This window comes from Dipodomys spectabilis, unplaced genomic scaffold (assembly GCF_019054845.1).
Source record: "Dipodomys spectabilis isolate Male_0828 unplaced genomic scaffold, ASM1905484v1 ptg000118l, whole genome shotgun sequence".
NCBI classification, from domain to species: domain Eukaryota; kingdom Metazoa; phylum Chordata; class Mammalia; order Rodentia; family Heteromyidae; genus Dipodomys; species Dipodomys spectabilis.
The window spans coordinates 4,147,905-4,166,628 of record NW_024870795.1 but is presented as its reverse complement, the minus strand read 5'-3'; the positions used below and the strand labels follow the sequence as shown (position 1 = coordinate 4,166,628).

The 18,724-nt window shown below is 49.5% G+C and overlaps 1 protein-coding gene across 1 annotated transcript in view; it reads left to right on the top strand.

Moving 5' to 3' along the window:
* Nucleotides 1-292: 292 nt before the first annotated feature.
* Nucleotides 293-18,724, top strand: part of Stpg1 (sperm tail PG-rich repeat containing 1) — a 34,640-nt gene continuing 16,208 nt past the window's right edge. The window contains exons 1-4 of the mRNA XM_042688431.1: nt 293-359; nt 975-1,093; nt 9,324-9,425; nt 14,407-14,577. Of these exons, the coding sequence (XP_042544365.1) occupies nt 293-359; nt 975-1,093; nt 9,324-9,425; nt 14,407-14,577 (459 nt within the window). The remainder of the gene's footprint in view (nt 360-974; nt 1,094-9,323; nt 9,426-14,406; nt 14,578-18,724) is intronic.

Genomic DNA, 18,724 nt, shown 5'->3' with positions numbered 1-18,724 from the left:
AACTTCGAAGCATCAGCTCCACTGCCTGCACGAGGCACTCTGAGCGTGAGCAGAGCTCCCCTGCTCCCACACAGCAGTGCTGTGTGATTGGTCCCTGGGTGTGGGTGCAGCAGCGGGTGGGTCTCAACTGCAGTCCCCCAAGATGGCTCATTCCCACCTGCAGAGTCAGTGGCCTCAGTGTGGCGTGGTGCTGGACCTCTCTGCGTTTTGCCCTTTCAGGTGTTGAGGAGGGCAGTTAGCAGAGGTTTTCTGGAAACCAAAGGGTCATGTGACAGAATGTCACTTGGCTAACATGGACACCACCACCACACAGCAAGAGGATCAGCCTGCCAAACAGCCGAGGCGTGTCTTACAGAAAGGTCTGGTGAACGCAAATCACACGTGTGCATGTTGTGTGTAATCGCGTGTGGAAGAAGAGTATCCCCGGCCTACATTCAGGAGTCAGTGGGAATGGAGTAAATCAGGGGAGGGAGAATGCCTGAGGATTGTCCCCCCCAAAAAAATGGTTGAGGGGGGAATGGGAGCATCTCTTAGACAACAAAAAAAGCAGACTTGTGATTTCCATGTATCTGGCAAGAATAGCAGTTGTGTGTGTGTGTGTGTGTGTGTGTATGTGTAGCTACTAGGCTTGAACTCAGGGTCTGGTTGCTGTTCCTTAACCTTCCCCTTCAAGGCTGGCACTTTACCACTTGAGTGGGATTTCTTCTACCCCTCTCCATCTTCATGATGCTTGACTGACAGCTGAGGAAAGTGGGTACTGGCTCCGCCCTCTGCCTGCTCCTCCAGGCTGTCATCCTATTCCTGAGACTGAAGGGGCTTCAGTGTGTTCACTGCTGCTAGACGGCAGGGGTGCGGGGGATAACCCCCAGAACTTATTACAAGGAAAAGAAAAAGAAATGGGAGCGTGTTGGTTTTTTTCTAATTGGGTTTCATGTTTATCACTTGTCAAAATGCAAGTTTCTCTTCTGTTTAAGGTTTTACTGCTGCGTATCCAACACAGTCTTCCATTCCTTCTAAAGTCCAATTTGCAGTACCTCCTGAAACAGAGAAGAAAGGATTTAATGTGAAAGCAAAGAGATTTTATCACAAAAAGGTAAGGGCATTGTTCTTTTTGTCTGGATTGTAGCCTCGTGAGACAAGCTGTTCTGTCTCTCTACGAACAGTAGAGGGCAGTGGTGTCCCCAGGGATCCATGGCTGCCTCCAACTAGGTGCAGGGCAATACTGGAGTAGAACTCAGGCTCTGCATTTGCTAGCATGGTGCTTAATGGATATTTCAGCCAAGGAAACCTAAGGTGTCAAAAACAGGGAATACTGTGTGTGTGTGTGTGTGTCTATATATTTAGATTAGGGGTCTCTATGTAGCCCAGGCTGGCCTCAAATTCAAATTCTTCCTGCCTCAGTTTCTTAAATGCAGAGATTACAGACATATACTGACATGCCCTGATTTAAAAAAATTCCTTCTATCTGTCTGTCTAATCTATCTAATGTTTATAGAATATAACAATATACTATATATAATATATTTTAAATATAAATATATATACAATAATGAGAATATAAAGTCCTCCAATTCTATATGTATCAAGTAGAAAGTAATTCTTTCAGCACAAGAGGAAATTACCCGATTTTCTTCAAATAACACAAAGTAAAAAAGAACTAATATTAGAATTACCTTTATGATGAGGAAAAACTCTTGGAAAAACTTCCTTAAGCAATGTCTTATTACTCCTGTTTGCATTCTCTCCATCCACACCTCCTTGCTCAGATCTCTGCCACTGTTCCCTTCTGATCTACAAGGGCCTTAGCCAGGCCTTAATTTAATTTGGCATCTCTGGGGTCTGACCTTCTCTCTCACCAGCAGGGGGCAGAAGAAACTTGCCAGTGTCTTTAGAGTCTAAAATTTTCATCCTCCGTCTAAGGAAGTCCTAGAGAACAGCACTCCTTTGGATCTGTGTCTGCCTCAGTTACCTTTTGCTGACCCCTTCCACCTTGTCAGGGGGCAAAGGGTCCTGAACACAGATGAGGCATGATGTTGGAGCCTTGGCAGTTCCCCTCTACCCTTGGCCTGGAGCCTGCTGGTGGGCAAGAATACCCAACAGGAGGATGCTTTAAGTTACTTGAGCTTCTGTCTGGTGCTTTCCAGATCTAAGAAGCAAACACTAGAGAATATAGTGTTCACACACACACACACACACACACACACACACACACACACACGATTTTTAAATCATTTGTAGGTTTCCCCAAGGATGCTAAATATTTGTTTAGACATTTCTCTACTTTCTTTAGTCTTCCCTAGTTTAATTGGTAGCCTCTCCCCCATTTCCTCCCTGCTTTTTCATTTATCAATTTGATGCTAAGCTGCTTTCTGCCTTCAGAGTCTCCGCAGCCCAGCTTCCAATCAAAAGAATGGCAGTCACCACTTACTGATGGATCCCCCCCCCACCCCACCCCCCACACACCCTGTGCCAAGCATTTGTGGGTTGCACTATGCAAAGAGGAAGGGTTCATTGTCCAAATTTAACAGAAGAGGAAATGGAGGCTTAGGGGCGCTAAGTGGTCCACCCACTGTCACCTAACAGCAGGTTTGCCACATAAGAGACTCTAAATAAATCACTGCTGAATCAACATCGAAAGAATTAGACCTCAGCCCAGGCTTAGCTTTCTGTAAATCTTGTACTGTATCCACACCGCGCCACACCTGCCTTTGTGACCCACAAAGCTACACCTTTGGTTGATGACAGCCAGCCCTGGCGAAACAGACCGAGTTCCATTCTGAAGACTCAGGTCCAGAAACTGAAAGTTGGCATTTAAAATACTAACATTTTCCCCTCCCCAAAGGAGCCAGGGTGGCACCCAGCCATATCTATAGGCAGCATCAAATAAAAACTGTTCAGAAGTCTTATTCCAGCTTTTCAAATGTGGTTGCATTCATTTGAAAATGAGAGAAGCCTCTATTTAAGTATTTTAAAACATTTTGTTTAAAAAACAAAAACAAAAACACTCCTTTTTTCGGTTGTGGGTCTTGAACTCTGGGCCTGGGTGCTATCCCTGAACTCTTTAGCTCAAGGTGAGCGCTTTACCACTGGAGCCACAGCGCTACTTCGGGTTTTCTAAGTAGTTTATTGGAGATAAGAGTTTCATGGGCTTTCCTGCTCAGGCTGGCTTTGAACCTCGATCCTCAGATCTCAGCCTCCTGAGTAGCTAGGATTACAGGCATGAGCCACTGGTGCCTGGCAACATTGTTTAAAGAATGGAATTTCATGGAAGGGATGTTGGGACCCACAGATCCAAGTTCCCAGTGGTGTTTTATTCTCTCTGTAACTGGGAACCTTTAGGTCAGCCACGTGACTTTCCTGTGTGCCAGTTTGCTTATGTGAAACCTCAGATTTGCATTATATAATTTCTAAGGTCTCAAGTCATAAAGGCAGGAAAATGAGGCCTTGCTCCATGCTCTTATTTTTCCTGAGGGAGATGAGCTTCGAGAAGTTAGAGCCACCACCTAGTGATTTCATAAGATAACACAAATTAGCAACAGCCTCTAGATCTCCTTACCGCCCTTCTGGAAGCCAGAACCTCCAACAGCCTGCCCCTCAGTGACCCATGTGATCCCTGGGAACCTGTGCCCCTGGGACTCCCATTCACCTTCCCTGCTGGGCACCACAGACCTTTCCAGATCTCAGTGTCTGGACAGGCAATTTGGGCTGCTAGAAGGAAAACATCCTAAAAGTGTTTATATACATATATATATAATTGTACATATAATAATTATATATAATTATTTACCAGTCTGTGGGCTACTTTACCTTCATGGTGTTGGACAGGGTACAGCCCCCAAGCCTGCTGGACATTTTCTCTCTACCTCCCAGATTCTGTCCCTGAGTTGTGGTCATGGATTCCTGGGCTGTGTATAGCCCTAAGGACCTTGACATATGGTGTCTTTGCATCTCTTTCCTCTTCTTCAAAATGGCAGTATCAGCCTAGCCAATGCTAGACAATTGCTAGACAATGCAAAGATCCTATAGTGCATTTGCTCCAACTCTGGTGGTGTAATCTGTTCTTCCCAAGTCCATGATACTAGAGTGAACATGAGCTATACTCCCTGTGTGTCCCCCACAGTTTTTGTTTTTTGTTTTTTTTTTCCCCCAGACCTGGGGCTTGAACTCAGGGCCTGACACTGTTCCTGAGTTTCTTTTGCTCAAGGCTAGAACTGTACTGATTGAGCCAAAGCACCACTTCTGGCTTTTTCTGTTTATGTGATACTGAGGAATGGAACCCAGGGCTTCATGCTAGGCAAGCACTCCACTACTAAGCCACCTTCCCAGCCCTCCTCCACAGTTTTTTTTTTTTTTTGTTGTTGTTGTTTGTTTTGGTCAGTCATGGGGCTTGAACTCTAGGACTGAGCTCTACCACTTGAGCCACAGCACCACTTCTGGTTTTCTGGTGGTTAATTGGAGATAAGAGTCTCACAGTCTTTCCTGCCCAGGCTGGCTTTGAACTGCAATCCTCAGATCTCAGCCGCCTGAGTAGCTAGGATTACAGGCGTGAGCCAGTGGTGCCCGGCTCCTCCAGAGTTTTGACACAGCTCCACCAGCCCCTTTATGAGCAGCTGAGAGGCTCTGCTCCCTGCCCCTGCCCCCAGCAGGGCTCTGGTGCACTGCGGGCGGTCCATGGATGTCCGTGGAGCTGAATCTTCACCCACGTCCCACTTGGAGAGTGGAGAGTCTCATGGGGCTACTGAAGAAAGAGAGGGGGGACCCTGGGAAACAGTCTCACCGCTGCTCTCCCAGGTGAGCAGGCCTGCTTTTGACTCATGTTGCTGCTCCGTCTGCTGAGCTGATTATATTTTTGACCTAGAAAGGCCAACAGTGGGCAAAGACCAGGTCCCCGTTTGTCTCTGCCAGGGTCCCAGTCTCCCCATTTCCCCCTTACTTCCTCTCCCTGGAAGTGCTATCTCCCTCTCCCTCTGTCTCGGCCTCCTGTCCCTGGCTTAATCTCAGATGGTTGAACCCAAGGGCCCGTACAGGAGTACTGAGGCTGGGAGGGCCGGAGCCTTGGGGGGCATTGCCAGCCCTCCGGCCTTGTGGCTAGTACTCCCATGACTTTAGGAAAGCCATGTAGGGCTGAAGAAGTCACTGGGGCAGGTGGGTGCCTGCTCCTAAGACACCCTAAGACTAAAGCACAGGGAGGAGCGCGTTCATAGGAAAGAAAACGCTTCCATGAATCAGTGATTTGATACACACGAAAGGACTGACAACAACGCTTCTGAATCAGGGCAAAAACGAGTGTGTCTGAAGCTGAGCCTGGCTCCAGGCTGCACCCTGTGAAATCTCCCCTAGCCTGTGAGGGACCTGGGGGTGGGGTGGTCAAGCTCTTCTCCCCTTTTTGTGCCATTTCTGGGGCTTGAACTCAGTGCCTAGGTGCTATCCTTTAGTTTTTTTCACTCAAGGCTGGTGCTTTACCATTTCAGCCACAGTCTCACTTCCAGATTTTGGGGTGAGTCATTGGAGATAAGAATTTCACAAAGCCTAGTACCAGTGGCTCACACCTGTAATCCTAGCTACTCAGGAGGCTGAGATCTGAGGACTGCAGTTCAAAGCCACCTGGGGCAGGACACGCCGTGAGACTCTTATCTCCAATAAACCACCAGAAAACCAGAAGTAGTGCTGTGGCTCAAGCGGTAGAGCACTCGCCTTGAGCTGAAGAGCTGAGGGACAGCGCCCAAGCCCAGAGTTCAATCAAGCCCTACGACCAACCAAAAAAAAAAAGTTTCACAGAGTTTCCTATCTGGGCTGGTTTCAAATCTCCATGCTCAGATCTGAGCTTCCTGAGTAGCTGGGATTACAGGTGAGCCCCTGGCACCTGGTCAAGACCCTTCCCCCTCCCTTCTTACTTCTTCCAGCCTGTGAGATTGGGTGGCTGTAGGTCATTGTTGCACTCTTGGGCCTATGCAGAGGCTGCCCACCCGGGACTCAAATCCTGATGAGTTCTCAGAGTGCACTTGATCCAAATGGAGCCAGGTTGTACACACCTGGCCGGGGGAGGGGGTGGGGAGGTGGGAAGGGGGGGGGGGTCTCACCCTTTTCTATGGCTCATTTTGAAGGTCTTTGCCTGTGTGGAGAGGTGGGTGCATTCCTGGCTCCATGAGGCTGTTGAAGGCAATGCAGTGAGTATGAGCAGGATGGCAGTGGTCACCCGGCTTCATATGCATCTGTTCATGTAATGGAGGCTGGGAGGCCAGTGGAGGCGGCAGGCCCCACGGGGATTCCATGGATCCCACTTGAGCTGGTCACCAGCTCTAATCCATAATCCATATGACTTCTCTGCTTCCCCTCCCCCCCCCACCTCCGTTTTGGTGTTATTTGATCCTTACCATCTGAGGTGATCTCAGCCAAGACATACCAATCCCAACCTGGATCCTTGACCTCTGGGATGTTCTTTGAGAGGTGTAAACTCACCCCTGCCGCTAGTCACATGACGCTCACCGTGTGAGTTGTTATCCCTCCAGAGAAAAGTCTTCCCCACGCTTCTCCAAGCTGCAGGAGCAGGGCTGAGTTGTCCGCAGTGGGATTTAACTCCTGGATTAAGTTAGATTAACTACTGGATATGTGCCTCCTTTTCTCTTGAAGTATAATAAGCCTTTCAAATACCCACTTGGGTATTTCATGAGGTTAACCAGCTGCGGCTCCCAGCTGTAGCTTTGGCCAATGGCCAATGGTAGGTGACCACTAGCAAAACTTATTTCCAGCAGTTCCTTCGCATGCTGCTTGCTGCAGCCTAAGGAGCCCTCTTTGGATATGCATGAAGAGCCACAAGCGGCACTTGCTTCCTGCAGGCTTCGTGGTGACAGGCCTTTCTGCCTGTTTGCTTCAGACTTGGGCCAGCTCACAGTGTGGCAGTTAAAATACGGTGGGGGCCCAGTGGGGTTGTTGGATTTAGCAAATTAAAAAAAAAAAAGTACATGAGGTTAATTTGAATTAGAATTCCAGGTAGATATAATCTATTTTAGCCTAAGTATGTCCCAAATATATCACAGGATATACTTATACTAGACCAAGTATTTGTGGTTCATCTGCTATTCTAATGTAACTGGGAAAGGTCCCGACCATTATCCTAGGCATCCACGTGCCCAGAAATTCCTGGGAGCAAATGGCAGGCTTGAGTGTATGGGGACAGATCAAGGGCTTAGAGATCTAGGTCTTCTCTGCCCATGGCTTATACCTCAAAGAGGCACATGTACCATTCCTATGACAATCATCCTTAAACTTAGGGACTGTGGAAGCTCAGCGATATTCCAGGGGCCCACATATTGGATTTACAAGCAAGGAAACTGAGGCCCCAACAGAATTCCTGATTCATAACCCAGTGAGATATTTTTTTTTTCTTTCATCCTATATGATCTCATCTGTTAGTTTGGTTCTGTGGTTAGGAGTAGGCCCTGGGGCCAGGTGTGGTGGTACACGCCTGTAATTCCAGCTAGGTAGGAGGATGAGGGCTCTGAGACCAGCCTGGGCAAAAAGCTGGAGACCTTATCTGAGAAACAAACAAAAAGTAAAAAAGGTTGGGATAAAGTTCAAGTGGCAGAGCACTTGCTTTTCAAGCTCCGGTCCCTGAGTTCAATCCCTAATAACACTTGAATGGATGGATGGATGGATGAATCAATCAATCAATCAATGAATAATATTAGACTTTGTAGTCAGACTGCCTGACATTTACTAGTGGAATGACCTTGGATCTTCTCATCTCTAAAACAAACTGTGCTAGGCGTAGAGCCTGGGAAAAAGTGGGCACACAGAAACCACCGCTTACAGGCTCACACCTGTAATCCTAGCTGCTCAGGAGACTGAGATCTGGAAGATTATGGTTTGAGACTAGTCTGGGCAGAAAAGTCCATGAGACTTGTATCTTCAATTAACTAGCAAAAAGCAGGGCTTGGAGGTATGGCCCAAGTAGTAGAGTACCAGCGATAAGCAAAAAAACTGAGTGAGCACAGGGCTCTGAGTTCAAACCTCAGTATTAATTAAAAAAAAAAAAAAAAAAAGGAGGGAAGGAAAAGGAAGAGAGGGAAGGAGGGAGGAAGGAAGGTCCTTTTCTCCCATGGATCTTCACATCAGCACCCATAACACCAGGGTTCTGGCTCTAGTGGGCCTTCCTGCTGGCCATCCCAGGTCCCTGGAAGGCAGCTTCTGCCCACCAGCAACTGTGGTCACCCATAGCACAGGACCCAGCTCTCCTGATCCCACCCACCAGAATGGTGATCTGCCCCAGCCAGAATGGAAAGTTCTGGAAGGCGCTGGCGATGGCCCAAGCTTGCTTTCTGCCCCTAAAGAAGCCAGTAGGAGCGGTAGAGACAAGATGCGCTTAGATGACAGATTGGAGTCAACCAGGGCTAAAGCCAGGCTTCCTGAATGCAAATCCAAGGTTCACCTCTTCTAGTTGGTGGAGGTGGGGGGGGGGTTCTAGTTCTGGGCCTCAGTTTCCTTTAAGTGGTAACACTCCCACGGCCCAGGGCTTGGTGTGTGAAGGGGATGGGACCCCATGCATCAGGTTCTGCCCGCTTACAGCAGTAGGATAGGGAATAGACTGGTCTGCCCTAAACTGAGGGTGGCAGTTTGGGTGATGGCCCAAACAAGACAAGTTTTGACAGGCTTGGCCTGGCACCAAGGTGGGCCCGTGAGCTCGGGAGGCCCTGAAGAACCTTCATTATTTCATGCCACTTGTTGACCAACTTCCGTTGCCAATGTCCCCCTGGGAACTACCGAGGAAGATGGGGTGGGTGTCCAGTGTACTGCGGCAGCACATGCTGCTCTGCGAGCAGCTCCTGCCAGTCCCGCCTAGCGCAGCGTCCTGGCTCACCGAGCACGCAGGCCCGTGGGCCGGCCCCATTTGGATGAAGGTTGTTATTTCATTTTGCTTTATAAACAGAAACACTCCCTTGCAGTCTCTGCGGCCAAGAAGGAAGCTGAGTCAGGTGGGGTGTGGTTAATACACTGATCCGTCACCCTTCCCTTCCCCAGGGCTCGGCTGGCCCAAAGCCGGCCACGCTGGTGTGCACGGCAGCCACACTTTTTAATGCTCATTTTCCTAATGACACAAATAAACAACAGTGTTCTGGTATGTGGGACAGTGTAGTGGAAAGAGCCAGGGCTTTCCTTGGCAGCCTGGGCCTGGGGAGGAATTCCGGCTCCACCATCTGGTGGGAAGCCGCGCTGTCAGCTCTGGTGGCATGACAGGTGCCTGTCTGAGCCGTGGGATTTCAGACTTAGTGTGAAGCACGCTGGAACTGCATACATGCCTGATGCCGCCTTCTCTTCCCGTCCAGGATGACAGCCCGGGTCCTGGGTTCTACAATGTCATCCACCAGTCTCCTGTCTCCAACAGTGTCTCGCTGTCCAAGAAAGGCACATGCGCTTTTCCTTCCATGGTGAGAGCCCTCCTCTGGAGTAAGGTGGTAGTTTCCTCCATAGCCATAGGTTGGCCATCTGGGCCATTCTCTCGCGGGGTCTGTGTGGTCCTGATGAAGACCCAGTCCCCACCTCAGATCTCACGTAGGTAAACAGGGCCCTGTGGTGCTAAGCTGTATTATCGTCCCCCTCCCCCACCCCCCGTGATGCCCAAGAGCAGCTCAGGGATATTCAGACCCTGCCATCCAAACCCCGGTGTGACCACCCAGCTTACCAGGCCAGCAAGATAGTCTTCTCCCATGTGTGGCACCAAAATGATTTGTTTTTCTAGTTCTGAGACTTGAACTCTGGGTCTGGGCATGTCCTTGAGGGTTTTTTTTGTTTGTTTGTTTAGTTTTGGTTTTTTGCTTAAGGCTAGCACACTACCACTTGAGCTACAGCTCCAGGGTTTTTTTTGGTTGGTTAATTGGAAATAAGAGTCTCATGGATTTTTCTGCCTGGGCTGGCTTCAAACCATGATCCTCAGATCTCAGCCTCCTGGGTAGCTAGGATTATAGGTACGAGCCATGACACCAAGCTCCACAATGATTTTTATACTTGTGTAAAGTAATTGGGTTACACAAGTGATTGAGAAGAAGATGGAAGTGAAAAGAAAAGTAAGCTTTGCACCTGAATTATTCCCTGTGGGGGCTTTGTTCCCTGATGGTGCTAGTAATTAGATAGCTGCAGGAGGAGGTGACCCTGGCCCTGGCTTTGTGTGTGTGTGCGCGCGCACGTGTGCACATTCATGTGCAAGATTAGAACTCAGGGCTTCCAGCATGCTAGGCAAAAACGTCCCAGTGAGCCACAGCCTCAGCCTGGTAGTCCTTTTCTTGACAGGGAAAAGAGCCAAACTAAGGAAGAAAAGAGAGAAAGAAGGCAAAGCCAGACTCAAACAGTCACAAAGCATATGTGCCTCCTTTTCTCTTTAAGTATAATAAGCCTTTCAAATAGATTTATTACGATGCCTGACATAGAAATTCACACACGTGCATGCGCATGTGTATATACACACATACACACGCACATGCGCATGCACATATTTTTGTTCCAGTACCAAGGCTTTAACTCAGGACCTTAAGCTTCCACTTGGCATTTCCATTCAAGGCTGGTACTCTTCCACTTGAGCCACACCTCCTCTCCTGGCTTTTGCTGGTTACTTGGAGGTAAGAATCTCCTGGGTTTGTCAATCTAATCTGTCTTCAAACTGTGATCTTCCTATCTCAGCCTCCTGAGTAGCTAGAATTACAGGCGTGAACCACTAGCACCCGGTTGAAATTGAAATTGTAAAACTACACAAATGAACTATTTAACATACACTGAGTGTAGCTGCTCTGTATTGGACGCTGACTTGGGCAGAGTCGTATTCAAGGTCAAACAGGGCTTGCAGTTCACCCAAGGTTGCATGTGCCCCAAGCAAGTTCACAGGGCAGACGGGCCTCCAGCCAACTTTCTGCCCCGGCCCCTCACCCCTCGCTAGAGAAAAACACCCAGAAGCAATCTGGGAAAAGAAGTGTCGTTTCCCAGTGCGGGCCTAGGAGGAGAGACTCACGCTGTGGCCTGAGTCAGCGGTGGCGGCTCACTGTGCCCAGGCGCACGTCCCCCTCCGTTCTGGTTGCCTCATAAAGCGGAGACTCCCTGGAGGCACTCCGTAAATCGCAGTGAGTCAAACACTCTGTGAAACTGCAAAACATGATAAACATGACAGCCTTGTCCAGTGGCGGACGGCTCCTCTGCCCGTGATGTGGAGCCGTTGGAGGGAGCCGCACGGTCCCTGTCCTGCCAGGCTTTACCTGCAGCCGCTTTGCAAGTTCCAAGGCTGGGCCATTTGGGGAAAGGGGACTCAAGAGGAGACTGGAGTACAATTGAGGCTAATCAGGCCCCTTAGGTCTTTAGAAAAAGAAAAATTCTGCCAGGTGCCAGTCGCTCACACCTGTAACCCTAGCTGCTCAGGAGAGTGAGATCTGAGGATCACAGTTCAAAGCCAGCTCTAGACTCTTCTCACTGGATAATCATGTTCGGTGATATATACTTGTTAACCCACCTCTGAGGGGCGTTATGATCAGGAGGGCTGTGATTCCAGGCCAGCTAGCGCAAAAAAAGTTTGAGAGTCTAACTGAAAAGAAGGCAGGCATGGTGGTACAGGCCTGTCATTCCAACTCAGGACCCCTAGGGGGAGGGCAGTCCAGGTAAGTGCCTGGCAAAAGGTGAGACCCTATCTCAGAATAACCCGTACCAAAGAAGGGCTAGCAGCGTGGCTTAATGGCAGGAGCATGAGACCCTGAGTTCAAATTCCAGTACTGCTAAAAAAATATTAGAACCATCGGGCTGAGAAGGTGGCTCAGTGGTAGAGCGCTTGCCTTGAGCTGAAGAGCTGAGGGACAGCGCCCAGGCCCAGAGTTCAGGCCCCAAAACTGGACCCCCCCAAAAAATATATATATATTAGAACCAACTTCAGAAGAAGGGAGCCCCTGATCTGCCCTCCCTCCTATAGCTCTGGAACTTCAGGTTTGTATTTCTAGACACTGAATTTCTTACATCACTGGGCAGAGGCCTGAAGTGGTTGGTCAGATCTGGTAGGAGATGCCCACATCTGGCCTATTTCCTTTCTGACCCGGAAGAAAATGCCATTCTCCACGCCTTTCCTAGTGACTTTCACGTTTAGCACCTTCTCCATGTCCACATCCCATTGTCTCAGAGAATTAAAGCACCAGACAGAAATCCCGATGGTCAGAGGGTTATGGTTACAGGGTGAGGCTGACCAAGAAACTCCAAGGCCCTATAAATCTCCGAAACTTCCTCATGGCTGTCAGTAGAGCTACACCCAGCCTTTTGAGAGGACCTGTCATCTCTCTAAGCCCAAATGATAGAAAGCACCTCGTGAATATAACTTCCAGATCCTTCCTCCGGGATTTTTCACAGGACTCCCTGGGAGGAGGCCGAGGGAGGCAGGTGGGAGGGGGCTTGGGAGGCCCTCCTCCATGTCCTTGGTGGCAGGCGTGGGCCTGGAGATGTTCACACGAGCCAGAAAGAGGTTCATAAATGCCCGTGTGTGGCCAGGCTGGAGACCACAGGTTTGGCAGGCACACCAGGGTGGGGTGTGTGGGTGAGTGAGTGTGGCTTTGGCTGTCTTCTGAAACGAATCCTATTACAGCATCTGATGTAACTGCTATGACTGGGGAATTTTGTTAAACATTTTCCCCCCTAAATAAATAATTCTTTTAAGGCAAAAAAAAAAAAAAAAAGTCACAGTTGGCATTTGGGACTCACACCTGTAATCCTAGCTACTCAGGAGGCTGAGATCTGGAGGATCTAGATTTGAAGCCCACTAGGACAGAAAGGTCATGAGATTCGAATCTCCAATTAACTACCAAACAAGCCAGAAGTTGGAGGTATGCCTTAAGTGGTAGAGCACTAGCCTTGAGTGCAAAAGTGAACTCGAGCCCTAGTGCTGGTGTGCACGCGCATGCACACACACATGTACACCCACAACTTTCATGATGGAAAAAGGTTTCTGTGGTCCAGGGCCATGCCTCTGCTTTGTTACCACTGCAGGGTGGAGGCAAGCTGCCCGGCTGAGAGAGTTGCCAATACCACTTTACCCGCAAAAGCTCAGTTTCCTCATCTGAAAAGCAGAGTTCATTATAACACCCACCACACGGGGTGGCCATGAAAATCAAACGCAGCAAAAACACTTGGAAAACAGTTGGTCAAAAGAGCAAAGGCAAGGCACCTACCAGCGTGGGAACAAATCCTGGCCGTGAGAAGGAGGCCAGGTTGGGACTGGAACCCAGGTTGGGCCCAGGTTGGGCCCAGGCTGAGGACACTCCTCTGCGGTGAGCCCTCGCCTACCATATACCCTCCCCCCACCCCCGTGGGTGTCCACAGAGCAGGCCAGACCGTCGCCAGAGAGCACAGAGCAGAGTGGGGTGGGGGACCAGCGCCCTCTCTCAGCCCCCCACCTCCCCGTGTTCATCTCGTTCCTGATCCCTGTCCAGGGCGATGTTCCCAAGCTTGAAGTCCCAGGCTGTGATGGCACATTTTCTTGTGCTTTCTCCGACTCCAGTGCCAGCCACACACTCTGTGGGCGAGGTGATGTTATCACGCCAGTTTCAATGGCTTTTGTCCCCATTCACCTGGCAAACATTGATTCTGTTTGTCTTTTAGCTGAGCATAGTTTAGCATGGTGTTGGTTGCGTTGAAATGGCATACTCATTGTATGGTTTCATGGAAATGGTCATGGGGGGGCGGAGGCGGTGGCCAGAGTACACTGGGCAGCCCCAGGCCTTTAAGATGTTCTGAGGGTTGCTCTGAGAGGCAAGGCAGGAGGGTTCCCTCAGAAGAGGGTTTGGGTTGAGAGATCAGGGTCGGGGTGAAAGTCTAAATTATTCCCTTAACTGGGCACCAGTGGCTTATACCTGTAATCCTAGCTACTCAGGGCTGAGATCTAAGGACCATGGTTCAAAGCCAGCCCAGGCAGAAAAGTCCCGTGAGACTCTTTATCTCCAATTAACCACTCAAAAACCAGAAGTGGAGCTGTGGCTTAAAGTGGTAGAGCACTAGCCTTGTGCAAAACAGCTCAAGGACAGCACCCAGGCCTTGTGATCAAGCCCCACAACTGCCCAAAACAAAACAAGAGCTCAGGGACAGAGCCCAGGCCATGAGTTCAAGCCCCACAACCATCACCACCACTAATAACAAAATTCCCTTGAATAAATTACCCAGCAGCTGCAAGGTCAAGTGTAATTGGGTGGAAATGCATTAATTGCAAAATTATTTCAGAAGCAGAATAACCTGAAGTAGTTTACACAAGTCAAAGTAGGCCTGAACTTGCAGAGGTCCATCTATCTTCATGATGCGCTCAGCTTCACCTTTCAGAGAGTTCCCGAGGTCCTGGTATGGGGCCCACCTCTCAGCTGTCTCTTCACCCCTAACACAGCCTCCTTTGCTTTCCTCCTCCAGTGTGCCAGGCTGAAGACCATTATTTCTAAGTATCCTGCAGCAAATGCATACACCCTCCCGTCAGAGTTTGTATCGAAGAAAGACTTCAGCACTTCTTGCTCTAGCATGTTCCAACTGCCAAGCTTCATGAAAGCGCTCAAATTTGAAACTCCTGCACCAAACTACTATAATGTAAGAACAGCCTATGCCTGCTGCATGAATGCATGCATGAGTATAGTTGACTGGAAGCAGGGAAGGGGTTGGGGGCAGGAACAGCTTCTGAATGTAGCGGGGCAGGCAGCGAGGATCACTGCCTACTTAATGGTGCCTAAGGCCAGGAGAGAATCTTGTAGGGAATTTCAGAACCCAGAGAGAAACAGAGGCCAGCGGAGAGCAGCAGGAAGCCCAGTGCTCTGGGTAGCGCTCAGGGCAAGCTCTCCTGTCCCAGCCCTGCTCAGCTTTCTCATCTGTAACAGTGGGACAGTGCTCCACATCTTACCTGCAGACATTGCTCCTTATTAGTTTTGTGTCTATATGTATGTGTGTGTGTGTGTTTGTGTATACATGTTCGTGCATATGTGTGGGCCATTAATAGGGCTTGAACTCAGGGCCTGGGTGCTGTCCCTGAGCCATTTCACTCATGGATAGTGCTGTATCATCACTTGAGCCACAGCCCCACTTCTGGATTTTTGGCAGTTAATTGGAGATAAGAGTCTCATGGATTTCTTGCTCAGGCTGGCTTTGAATCTAGATACTCAAATCTCAGTCTCCTGAGTAGCTGGGATTACAGGCGGAAGCCACTGGCACCTAGCTCTTTTCCTCTGTTTTGTAATATTTCTGACTACAAAGACTGCCCACTTTGTCTGATTGACTAAATCAACTATAAAGTGCTCGAAGCACGTAACTGCCAGCCAGGCCAGTGCTGCAGTAGAAGCAGAATTGGAGCTAGCTATGTCATTTAAATTTTTCTAGGAGTCACACTTAAAAGCAAAAATGAGGTCCAGGCATACTGCACACACAGATAATCCAGGCACCATGAGGTCTGAGACAGGAGGATTGAGAGGCTAGCCGGGGTTAAGTGGTGAGACCCAGGCTCGAAGTTCAAACCAGAACAAAACAGAAAATAAAGAGGAGGGAGTGAAATGGATTTCCAGTGTTTATTTAGTCCACTAGATCTAAAATACCATCATTGATCAGTTATTTTAGGAAGATTCTTGTAGTCTTTGAATCAGTGCATATTTTGTACATATTGCACATCTTAATTTTTTTTTTTTTTTTTTGGTTGGTCGTGGGGCTTGAACTCTGGGCTTGGGCACTGTCCCTCAGCTCTTCAGCTCAAGGCTAGCGCTCTACCACTTGAGCCACAGGGCCTCTTCCAGTTTTCTGGTGGTTTATTTTATTTATTTATTTATTTTTGTCGGTCAGTCGTGGGGCTTGAACTCTGGGCCTGGGTGCTGTCCCTCAGCTCTTCAGCTCAAGGCTAGCGCTCTACCACTTGAGCTACAGCGCCACTTCCGGTTTTCTGGTGGTTTATTGGAGATAGGAGTCTCACGGTCTCTCCTGCCCGGGCTGGCTTTGAACCGTGATCCTCAGATCTCAACCTCCTGAGTAGCTAGGATTACAGGCGTGAGCCACCAGCGCCCGGCTTCTGGTGGTTTATTGGAGATAAGAGTTTCACGGAGTTTCCTGCATGGGCTGGCTTTGAACCTCCATCCTAAGATCTCAGCCTCCTGAGTAGCGAGGATTACAGGCGTGAGCCACCGACACCCGGCTTGTACATCTTAATTTTGAACAGTAATGTTTCCAGGGGTGATGGCCACAGGCAGTTGGTGACACACCTTGGCAGGGTGGATCTACGAGGTCCTCCTGGGGTAATGAGAACCTGAAGATAATGATGGCGATGGTGGTGGTGATAATGGTGGTGATGGAGGATGGTGGTTGTAGTGATGGTGATGGTGGTGATGGTGGTGGTAAGGATGGTGATGGTGATGGTGGTGATGGTGACAGTGGTGATAATGGTGGTGATGGTAGGGATGGTGATAATGGTGATGTGATGATTATGTTTCAGGTGACAATAGTGATGATGGCGATAGTGATGGTGACAGTGATGATGATGGTGATGATTGGTAGTGATAATGGTGGCGATGGTAACGGTGGTGAAATGATGGTGATGGTGACGATCGTGGTGATGTTGTTGATGGTGGTGATAATGGTGGTGATGATGGTGATGGTGATGATGATAATAGTGATATGCTTCTCAGGAATCAGGTGCTGGTTTATTCATCACCCTTAATACGCTCAAGCATCCATGGCGTGGACTCTCTGATTCCCGCTCTCATGGGAGAGGAGGCGCGGCCTCACGCAGCCAGCTGGGTGGCGTCATTTGCCCTCGGTGGTCAGGTGGGAAGCTGGGGGAGGGGTCACGCTGACCTGGCCCCCTGGACCACTGGCGGATCTGCTTAGACTCTTATCTCCAAGTAACTACTAAAAAGCCAGAAGTGGAGGTGTGGCTCAATTGGTAGAGCACCAGACTTGAGCAGAAAAAGCCAAATGGAAGGTCAGGGCCCTGTGTTCACGCCCCATTGCTGGCACACCAATTATGAGGGGAATGACGGAAGCCTGGGTTTTGATCAGGCTCAGGGAGCTCAGCAAAGAGGCTGTCCAGGGGACAGTGTGGCCCAAGAAAGCAGTAATGGAGATGCAGGGCCGCTGCACCTCTGCCATTTGAGGGTCCCCGGGAGATAAACAGGCAGGAAAGGTGCCACCCACCCTCCCCCAGTCCTGTGTGCTCTGTAGGGCATCCCTGGTGTCCAGCAGTGGTCCCTGGGTGCTGCCAGCCAGGGAGAGATGCCTTACCCTGTAGAAATGGCCACTGTCCAAGTCAGAGTTTTGTGCTGCTGAGCTTGGCACTAATGGCTTATATCCTTGTAATCCTACCAACTCTGAAGGCTGAGATCTGGAGGATCATGTTTTGAGGTCAGCCTGGGCAAAAAAAAAAAAGTCTGTGAGACTCCCATCTCTGATTAAAAACAAAACAAAACAAAACCCAGGCTGGAGGCATGGCCCAAGTAGTAGGACATCAGCCAAACAACAAAGTGAAGCAAGCTGGAGGCCCTGAATTCAAACCCAGTACTGCTAGAAAGAAGTAAAGAGAGAGAGAAGCTGGGCACTGGTGGCTCACGCCTGTAATCCTAGCTACTCAGGAGGCTGAGATCTGAGGATCACGGTTCAAAGCCAGCCCAGGCAGGAACGTCGATGAGACTTTTATCTCCAATAAACCACCAGAAAACCGGAAGTGGCTCTGTGGTTCAGGTGGTAGAGCGGTAGCCTTGAACTGAAGAACTGAGGGATAGTGCCCAGACCCAGAGTTCAAGTCTCACAACAGAGAGAGAGGGGGAGGGAGGGAGGGAGGGAGAGGGAGGGAGAGAGTTGTACACTTCTGCCAATAAATCAATTTTAGTGTTTGGGGTTTAAAAAAAATCCATTATTATTTTAGTATGATCCTAAAAGTAACGCAGTTCATCAGAAAACATGTCCCAGGGGTAGATAACAGAAATCCTCCATAGACTTGCTTCGAGAGCCAGGTGTGATTTCTTTCAGGGTCTAAATGCCCTCCCTCCCGTCAGTTTGGGGATCCTGCCCTCCCCCCCCCCCCCCCCCAGTCCCCATCCAGGTGTAGCTGCCTAACTATGCCTTCCCCTTCCCCCCACCCCCAGATGGCCCTGGGACAGCAGTGTGCAACCGACCCGCCCCCCTTTCCCAGAGGTGGAGAATAAAGCTGAGATCCTGTTTTGTCTGCAAGCAGTCCCCCTCCCCACCCCCATCACAGCAGGAGAGCCAGGGCAGAGTCCACCAGCCAGGGGTAGAGGCCTAATCCTGTTAGCCACACCGCTGGCTGCTCAGAGCTCTGGATGCCTAGCCACCTCTCCCCTCCCCCCCACCAGGGCCCCCTTCCTACTCAGAGCCCTGGGAGTATCCCCAGCATTGGGTGATTATTGCCTGCGACCTGGCTGTGCTCCCGTCCAGTAATTAGCCTGTCCATCTGACCTCTTTATTTGCCCTCTCTGCGTGCAGCCTCGTCTGTCTCCCTGCACCCTGGGAAAAACCAAATTCCTCCACCTTTGTCAATACAGAATCAAAATGCCATCTGCATTTCTCAAGAAACTTTTTTTTTTTTTTTTTTAACCAAAGAGTATCACAGGGAAAAAGAAAAAAAAAAAGCAAACCCTCCTGGTTCTATCAAATAGTTTCCCTCATTCAGTAAATACTCGCAGGGAGCGGAGCACACATTTTATTACCTCTGTTATCTAGTGGGGACCGGAGGCGGCCTGCAAGCTGG